Genomic DNA, 9,763 nt, shown 5'->3' with positions numbered 1-9,763 from the left:
GGGCGCTTCGGTGGGACGGGGGTGGATCTTCAGCTGGATAGAGCTTCGGCGGGCTGGGGGATGCCTCACCCAGCACAGAAAGCACATCACGTCACTAGTCGATTTGTATCCATAATGTGAGTCGATACATCAAATTCCATCCCATCATAGATGTATGCTTAATGGCAGGCAAGCTGAAGGGGTCCATGAGCCAATGTAAAAGGCAACCACCACGCTGACTCCCTTTGTGTTGACATCATTAATAAATGTACAGATTTGCATTAACCAATATCCAGGAGAGCCACATCGACTTTTTCTAAGCTTTAATGTTGACATCAAAACATTGTTATTCTGCTACACTGCAAAGGTAATCCAATAGGAATATCAGCTTTTAAGTGTAAATGAAAAACGTATGCAATACATGTAGCAGGATTAGATGTCCTTTAACCACTTCAGAACCAGCATGTTAAACCCCCTTCATTACCAAGCCAATCAATTTTCAGAGCTGTAAAACTTTGACTGAGAATTCCCCCGTCACGTAACTCTGTAACTTCATTCATCTTATATAATTTTTGAGAAAGATGGAGCTTTCTTTTGTAGTATTTAGTAACTCTTTACTGTATTAAAAAAAGACCAAAACAATTAAAAAAACAGTTTACCTTACTTTCTGTTATAAAACATTGTAAATACAAATTGTAAGGGCAGCACAAAAAAACCCAAATCACCCCTTTTTTGGAAAGTTGACAGTTCAAAGTAATCTGAATTTTTGCGGCATTTTGTTTTTTAAATGAAGATACATGCCGGTATTGAGGGGGTTAAAACATGTTGCTTAGTAATGGCGCACTAGATACAATAAATGCACAGGCCATATACAGAGGGAGGCAGAGGTGAAGGGGTTAATGTACAGGTTACATACAGGGGGAGGATGGAGATGCAGATGTCAATGTACAGATGTGCAGGAAAGGAGAGGTGAAGAGGTCAATACACACATCAGAGCAGAGAATGGAGTTAACGTATAGTGGAGAGGAAGAGGGTGAAAGGGTTAAAAGTGTGTAAACTTTATTGTTTTTGTTGCTGCTGCTGCAGCTTGTTTTCATCAGGAAGTAATGAATTAATGACCCATTCATGAATTAGTTCCTTTGCTCTCCCCTGCTCTCTCTGTTGTAAGAGGAAGGAGAGGGCTCGGCAATGTAAATAATGCCTTGTGCTAACCAAACACAGCGATCGCAAGGCACAGAGTTGGTCCGATCGGCTCTTTGCCTGAAGCCACTGCTCTCTGCTGTCTGATGGCATAGATGGCCATGGGAGGATGTACAGGCATGCCCTCCTGGAACAATGGGGCAGTGGACCAGCCATTTATTTACACTGACCGGTCTGCAGGGGGTTATATTTGCCAGTTGCTACACAGGGAGTGTATTGTTTTTAGTAGGTCAGGAGAACTATAGACTTGCATTCTGAGAAGGAGCAGTAAAGCACAAACATGGTGAAGTACTGCAAAGCAGGAAAAAGGACCTTCGTATGTAATATGACTTAAAAGCAATATATATCGAACGCTCGGCTCCACATTGAATGGAGTGAAAAAAGTCAGCGAGATCCATCTTGATCACAGATATAATTTATTGATTTAAGTGCAATAACAGTGTCCTCTTTATCATAGTTGTATGCTTGGAACTTTTGTTGTAAATAGAATCAGTGGGCTGATCATGCATAAGATGTGTACACAAACCACAAGAGATAAAGACTACTGCAGAGGCACCATGATATACTGTACATATGCCATCCCTGTGCCAAGTAGTAGATGCTAACTGTAGGTGCAAAGATGTTGCCAGCCTTCTGTGAAGAAAGAAAGATGAAGGCATGATCAAGGGGGGCCCTGTGGTAATAAATATATGTAAATTATTACGTGTGCAATGACAAAATATGAAAAAATAAATCTGGTGCTCAATCCAATTTTACAGATACCATGTGGTGAGATAGATGACTTGAACAACTGTGCATCTCTGGGGCCCACCTTAATCATCTTCCCAATTCAGCCAATAGATAGCTATAATAGAGAACCATTAGCTTTGTAGCAAAATGACAGGAAAATGTCTTCCTGTGATAACGATCAGACATATCTGGACTATCAAAGTGTTGCTTAGATCAGTGGCAGCCAGTCTAATAATGTCATGTATATCCATGAACATGGCTGCCCACGTTGGAGCTTAAGACATAATTGTTCCTTGTTCAGAGGCCATGTCTTATTAATCTATGCTCACAAATGTCCTTTGATAACATTGGCTTTGTTTAGCTAATAGGGTCACATGATGTCAGTATATGATGAATTCTGTGCTGAGTCCTTCTTGGTTTCTGTTAATTGAACAGAGGAGATAACAATGTTTTCTTGTTTCCTAGGCATCTCGGTGAGCGTGTCAACGTTTAATCTGGTTGCCATCTCTTTAGAGAGGTACAGTGCAATTTGCAAGCCATTACAGTCACGAGTATGGCAAACAAAGTCACATGCCTTGAAAGTTATTGCGGTTACCTGGTTCTTTTCCTTTACAATCATGTTACCATACCCAATTTACAGTACATTGTTGCCATTTCCAAAGCCTGAGAATATAACGGGCAACATGTGTAGGCTGGAGTGGCCCAACGACCTCACGCAACAGTCATGGTAAGTGTGGATCATTAGTATACCTTACATTTTTACATAATGCTTCATGATATCCTTCTTCTACATCAGGAAATATGTCACTTGGCATGGTTCAACTATGGTTTCCCTTGTTTAATTATCAGTGGAGACACATTCAGGGAAATTAAAAAAGAGTGTGGTTGAGACACATAAGAAAAGTGACTCAAGGTTGCAGCAATAGTGCCAAATTTATGTACAAGTCTGCATAAAATTCATGAATTTTTAGTTCAAACCTATGAATTGGTGCTGACCTGCAAGACCAACTTTGGAACAGATATACAGTATCTCACAGAAGTGAGTACACCCCTCACATTTTTGTAAATATTTTATGATATCATTTCATGTGACGACACAGAAGAAATGACACTTTGCTACAATGTAAAGGAGTGTACAGCTTGTATTTCAGTGTACATTTGCTGTTCCCTCAAAATAACTCTACACACAGCCATTAATGTCTAAATCGCTGGCAACAAGAGTGAGTACACCCCTAAGTGAAAATGTCCAAATTGGGCCCAAAGTGTCAATACTTTGTGTGGCCACCATTATTTTCCAGCACTGCCTTAACCCTCTTGGGCATGGAGTTCACCAGAGCTTTACAGGTTGCCACTGGAGTGCTCTTCCACTCCTCCATGACGACATCACGGAGCTGGTGGATGTTAGAGGCCTTGCGCTCCTCCACCTTCCCTTTGTGGATGCCCCACAGCTGCTCAGTAGGGTTTAGGTGTGGAGACATGCTTGGCCAGTCCATCACCTTTACCCTCGGCTTCTTTAGCAAGGCAGTGGTCATCTTGGAGGTGTGTTTGGGGTCGTTATCATGTTGGAATACTGCCCTGCGGCCCAGTCTCTGAAGGGAGAGGATCATGCTCTGCTTCAGTATGTCACAGTACATGTTGGCATTCATGGTTCCCTCAATGAACTGTAGCTCCCAGTGTCGGCATCACTCATGCAGCCCCAGACCATGACACTCCCACCATCATGCTTGACAGTAGGCAAGACACACTTGTCTTTGTACTCATCACCTGGTTGTCGCCACACACGCTTGACACCATCTGAACCAAATAAGTTTATCTTGGTCTCATCAGACCACAGGGCATGGTTCCAGTAATCCATGTCCTTAGTCTGTTGTCTTCAGCAAACTGTTTGCGGCTTTCTTGTGCATCATCTTTCTGGCTTCCGTCTGGGACGACAGCCATGCAGACCAATTTGATGCAGTGTGTGGCGTATGGTCTGAGCTCTGACGGGCTGACCCCCAACCTATTCAATCTTTGCAGCAATGCTGGCAGCACTCATACATCTATTTCCCAAAGACAGCCTCTGGATATGACGCTGAGCACGTGCACTCAACTTCTTTGGTCGACCATGGCGAGGCCTGTTCTGAGTGGAACCTGTCCTGTTAAACCGCTGTATGGTCTTGTCCACCGCGCTGCAGCTCAGTTTCAGGGTCTCGGCAATCTCCTTATAGCCTCGGCCATCTTTATGTAGAGCAACAATTCTTTTTTCAGATCCTCAGAGAGTTCTTTGCAATGAGGTGCCATGTTGAACTTCCAGTGACCAGCATGAGAGCGATAACACTAAATTTAACACACCTGCTCCCCATTCACACCTGAGACCTTGTAATACTAACGAGTCACATGACACCGGGGAGGGAAAATGGCTAATTGGGCCCAATTTGGACATGTTCACTTAGGGGTGTGCTCACTTTTTGTTGCCAGCGGTTTAGACATTAATGGCTGTGTGTTGAGTTATTTTGAGGGGACAGCAAATGTACACTGATATACACGCTGTACACTTCTTCAGTGTCGTCACATGAAATGATATAATAAAATATTTGAAAAATGTGAGCGGTGTACTCACGTCTGTGAGATACTGTATGCACAGTGATAAAGTGCATAGGTGTGTCGCATCTCTGTCCAAAGTGTCACTTACTATAGAGGCTTCCTGTTCATTCATACCAGGGGCTGCAGAAAAAGAGATTATGGACTCTGTGTCCTCAATCTTTTTTTCTATTTCTAAAGGGAAAAATCAGGTGTCGGTTTAGATCCCTGATATTTCCCCAAATCGCCCAAAGCCCCTGACAGTAAAGTAAAAAAAAGATGTAATGAAGTAGGTGTGACATAATGTGCAAGTATGCGTTGTATGTTGTGCATACTTGCACATTATGTCAAGAGCTCACCCCCACCAACGAAAGTTAAATTCCGCCCTGATAGTCCGATTGGGTTTTAAATCTGATAGTGAAACCTCTACAACTGTCAATAAAGACATATGGATGCCGTCATTGCTGGCCTGCCGCTGAAAATGACTTTTGCCTGGCCGTGTTTGGCTTCTGCACTGGTCAGTAACAGGACGAGAATAAGCCTGCAGAAATTACATTTCTAGGAAAGTCTGTTCTTGTTTCAAGGCAGTGACTGGGAAAGTATTAATGACAACGCATTGGTATGGTGACCAGGTGACTAGCAGTGGCTACTTCAATATTTCTTTCAGGCCAGGTTTCCTTTAAATGGTTTATTTTCATTATGAGAGGTTCAGGAGCTGAATTATGGAGGGGGTAATGTCGGAGGGTCTGGTACTCATGTGACAAGTGACAATACTCGATTGATTCTTTTTCTCTGTAGTTATATATAATCCCTTCTGTATGCTGCTGTGATTCCCGAGTCACTGTACAAATAAATGAACAATGTGTCTGATTTCTAGGTATATATTCCTCTTGTTAATTCTATTCCTTCTTCCGGGGATTGTAATGACTATCGCATATGCATTTATATCTTTGGAGCTGTACAGAGGAATTCAGTTTGAGGTGAATCAAAAAAAAGGTGTGTATTTCTATATTCTAAGAAGCATTAAAGTGGATCTAAATTGTTTATAATGAATCCTATTAGAAATGTCTTTATTGAGAAACCTTGATATGTATAGTTTCTAATTATATTTACATGAGGGTAGACATATTTTGTTTACGTGCTGCCTTATTACTTGCTGACGCTCTTTTTTCACTTGTAAGGCCTGGCTGATAACGATAGAGATTTGGCAGTCTCCAGTGGTGTCAAATGCCCACAATGCACTTAGTAGCCAGAGACTACGTCCTCTATGCCTAGAATGTAATGGAGCTCAGAGCAGTTTTTTATTAAGGGAAAGAGTGGGGAACTTTATTCATCAAACATATAATGTTATCTGGTAATACTGACATGTCCCCGTTAATATATGTGAACAGTGATTTTAAAGTGACGCTCATGGTTATTTGGTATGGTTGTTAAGAAGTGATAAAACTTTAAAAATCCGCATTACCCTTATTAAGTACCACTGAGTGTATGTCTGCATAAAGTTCAATCCTCACAGATCTGCAATACCACTATTTTCCCAATTTGTTATTTAAAGACTGCAAAATAGAAAAATGTGTCTTTTTGCTACATTTGGTCTGCTCCTCCAAACCCAACTGGGTCTCTGTCTCAGCGAAGGGGATAGGTAGGGAGACAACAGGACAACAACTCAGCTAAACTGTACAGAAGATTGTTAGCTCTTTGGAGGAGTGTTTTACTTTTAGTAATACACCTTGTCTCAAATGTATTAGTAGACATCAGCAAAACTGTACAAAAGAATGTTCGCTATTTAGGTTAAGTTATTTACTTTCACCTGCTTGAAGTGTTTGGTAGAATACAGCTTCCATCTGAGAAACCTTTGACCACAAATGCACTGGACAGTGAAATGTCCATATAACCAGGAATCTGTCACAGTGATAACCACCTGGAGACTGAAACACCCATAAAGTTCACCGTGAACAGCACAAATGCATTCAAATACCTTAGCTATTAACAATGCTGGACCCCTTTTTGAGCTGTAGATCATCAAATCATCTCTGAATTGTTGCTGACACTGTCCTTCCTTCTGGAGGGGGGCTACTTTTGTTCCCCATGGTCCCTGTGCGTGTTGTAAAGTAGCCACCATTCCAAGCTCGCTCTCGTGATAGACATTTCATGTTAGTTAGCTAATTTGTAGTCCATCACAGGAGTGAGCTTGGAGTGGTGGCTACATTACAACACACACAGGGACCTTGGGGAACAAAAGTAGCCACCCTCCAGAAGGAAGGACAGTGTCGGCACCAATTCAGAGATGATTTGAGGATCTACAGCCGAGTGATACACAAATAAGATAAATTTTTTGTAAATAGTTAGGGTACTTGAATACATTTTAAGATTTTCGATTTGAAGATTTAACTTCTGAGTTTACTGTCACTTTAACTGACGCCTGTGCATGTATAGGCAGGAATTTATGAATTCACACTTGCAGGTGAAACATCACTCTTAGATATCACAAAATCAAATGAAGGACTGTCATGGATAAACATGGAAACACCACTACATGTTCTTCCCTCTATGTACACCAATCCTATATAGCAGACAACAAGTTTACTTCCATATTGGAGTTGGGTTAAATATGAAAAGTTAGAATCGCTTTAAGAATGGAGAGGTAGATGTCGCTGGGATAAGGCCATGTACACACTGGCCTTTTACTAGACAGCACCATTAAGTATGTTAACCGCACAATGTTATTGGTTTGAATCTAAACCACATGGTTTGTTTGCGTCTTAATTAAGTCAAACATAACAGTGTCATCTGGCACCAGGAGGCCTTAGCCTCAGGTAATATGTCTTATAATGGCAGCAATTATACAGGAGAGAAACCCCTATGACTCATTCTGTAGTCCGGACTTACAGTGCTACAGCCCTAAATGCTTACTGCATCACAGTCATGACCATATCTACAGTGTTCCAGCACAAGTAATATATCAAAAGCTGTGCTAGAGAACACTAAGACCCCTTTCACACGGTCCAATCAGCAGGGGATCTGTGCATGGATCCCCTGCTCACCGGAAAGGATGTCACCGCTGTGACGTCCATGTTCGTCCATTTTTTTCCTCCAGCACAACAAAAAAAATGAAATTACTGGACCCATGTTGGTCTATGTGGAACTGCATGTACAGGGACTTGTGTCTGTCTATATCAGATTACCCGTGATCGAGCACAATCAGGTCCAGCGAAATGGAACTCTGATTCGTTTGTTTTTCTGGACCTGGCCGGAGCCAGGGGTAACCAGATGGAAATGGATACCCGTCTGTTTAGAACCAGCTGCCCATAAACTAACATTGGGCTTTCGGGTAACAATAGATTGTGAAAATGAATGGAGTTTCTCATAGGAAAACCACATTCACTGTTCAAGAAAAAAATAGCTTCTCTTGATTTTTTTTCGTCACTATGGTCAAAGTCGGCCATCATTAACCTAATTAGCAAATAGAAAATTGAACATTGAAATTAAATTCTACTGGTGTATGGCCAGCTTTACTTCTCACTGCTCTCTGTATACACCAGGTGACCTGGATAGAGATGAGGGCTTAACTACTGATGTTAGACACAATGTCAAAATTTGCATATCAGTAGCAGTTCCGATTGGTCTGGTTAGGACCGTCTAAAATAGTTGATGGAGCAGATTATGAAGATGCTGCTATATTTTCATGCTTGGGAAAGGACATTTTTATTGATACAATATGGATCAAAATAATACCAAGAATAAGAACAACATGTACAACTGAAATAATGCCGTGGTTTTTGTTCTGTCTCTATTTTATTTCAATGTACTCATTCATCTAAAAACAGCAAAGTTTTTTCCATTGCAAAATAATTCTTTGATGCTTAGATTTTTTTTTTACATTTCCAAAACAAATTAAAGTTATGAATCATATGTGTAGGTCATGCTGCTCTTTACTAAATATCAGGCTCATTACTTCCTTTGAGCTTGTGTTGCAGACATTGTTCCTTTGCTACATAAACAGATGCTCGGATGTCTGTGACTGTGGATATTGAGAATAATATATTTTCTCTGTGTATTTTCATTATTCATGGTAATTGTCCTGGTTTCTCCTTTCTCTAAACAGAACGGACAAGCAGTATAAGCAGTAACACGTTTGAGAATGGAGATGGTTGTTATCTACAGAGGACAAAAAAGAGGAGAAAAGTTGAAATGCGCAAGCTTTCTGTACCCAACAGCACCAAGATTGAAAGAGTGAGGAGCAACAGTTCCGCTGCCAACCTAGTGGCCAAGAAGCGGGTGATCCGGATGTTGATTGTGATCGTAATATTGTTTTTTATCTGCTGGACGCCAGTGTTCAGTGTCAATGCCTGGAGAGCCTTCGACAGCATCACTGCAGGCATTCTCCTGTCTGGTGCACCAATTTCATTTATTCACCTGCTCTCCTACACATCTGCTTGCGTCAACCCCATCATCTACTGCTTTATGAACAAGCGTTTTCGGCTGGGTTTTCTGGCTACTTTCACCTGTTGCTCAGGCAGGAATGTACAAAGCAGAGGGATGGTGCAGGGGGTCGGAGAAGAAGATGGAAGGACCACAGGGGCTTCGCTGTCTAGGTACACCTACACCAACATCAGCATCTCTGCAACTGCATCTGCTCCAACATGAAAAATGAACTTTCACTATATAGACTACTTTAGGGACACCAGAACAGAAATGGTCCCAGTGTGTTGCTATGTAAAGAGACTGATAGCACAGTGGATTATGTTGGCGCCTTAGGGACCATTGCCACCTCTGCACTTTAGAACAACTACATAAACTTCACTTAAAGTGCTTGGATTGTTCTGTACCATCATCTGCAGCAGCATAGTTCTCAGCTAGTTGTTATACCGTGGTTTGTTTCATTTAAACATGTCCTGCTCACTTCATTGTAGGTGCATTTTTCAGTAAGCGCATTATTGATAGAGATGAATGGTACCGCATGTAAAACACAGTACACATGAGTTTAACATATGTTTTAATACACAGAACTACGCACAAAATAACCAACCTCAGCAAACACATATATAAAGCAAGCTAATGTGTTTAATGGATCTGTGTCCTCTTCATTAGGCTAATAATAGACATTTTTGTTATTAATTAATAATATATAAACATATCATTAAAAAAAATGTGCACCAATACAGCAAGACAATTACAAGAAAATAGGAATAGATAATAAAAAATAATAATGTGCAAAACAAATGCATCCTTTCAGAGTACATTTCTATTCTACAGGTTGATATATAACAAGGAATCATAAAATAAAAAGTATTTT

The 9,763-nt window shown here is 41.0% G+C and overlaps 1 protein-coding gene across 1 annotated transcript in view; it reads left to right on the top strand.

Moving 5' to 3' along the window:
• CCKAR (cholecystokinin A receptor) overlaps positions 1–9,114 on the top strand; it is a 40,280-nt gene extending 31,166 nt beyond the window's left edge. The window contains exons 3-5 of the mRNA XM_018561409.1: positions 2,374–2,635; positions 5,345–5,463; positions 8,573–9,114. Of these exons, the coding sequence (XP_018416911.1) occupies positions 2,374–2,635; positions 5,345–5,463; positions 8,573–9,114 (923 nt within the window). The remainder of the gene's footprint in view (positions 1–2,373; positions 2,636–5,344; positions 5,464–8,572) is intronic.
• The last annotated feature ends 649 nt before the right edge of the window (positions 9,115–9,763 follow it).

The sequence above is a fragment of the Nanorana parkeri genome, unplaced genomic scaffold (genome assembly GCF_000935625.1).
Source record: "Nanorana parkeri isolate BGI_ZX_2015 unplaced genomic scaffold, ASM93562v1 scaffold522, whole genome shotgun sequence".
NCBI classification, from domain to species: Eukaryota; Metazoa; Chordata; class Amphibia; order Anura; family Dicroglossidae; genus Nanorana; species Nanorana parkeri.
This window is presented reverse-complemented; position numbering and strand designations above follow the sequence as displayed.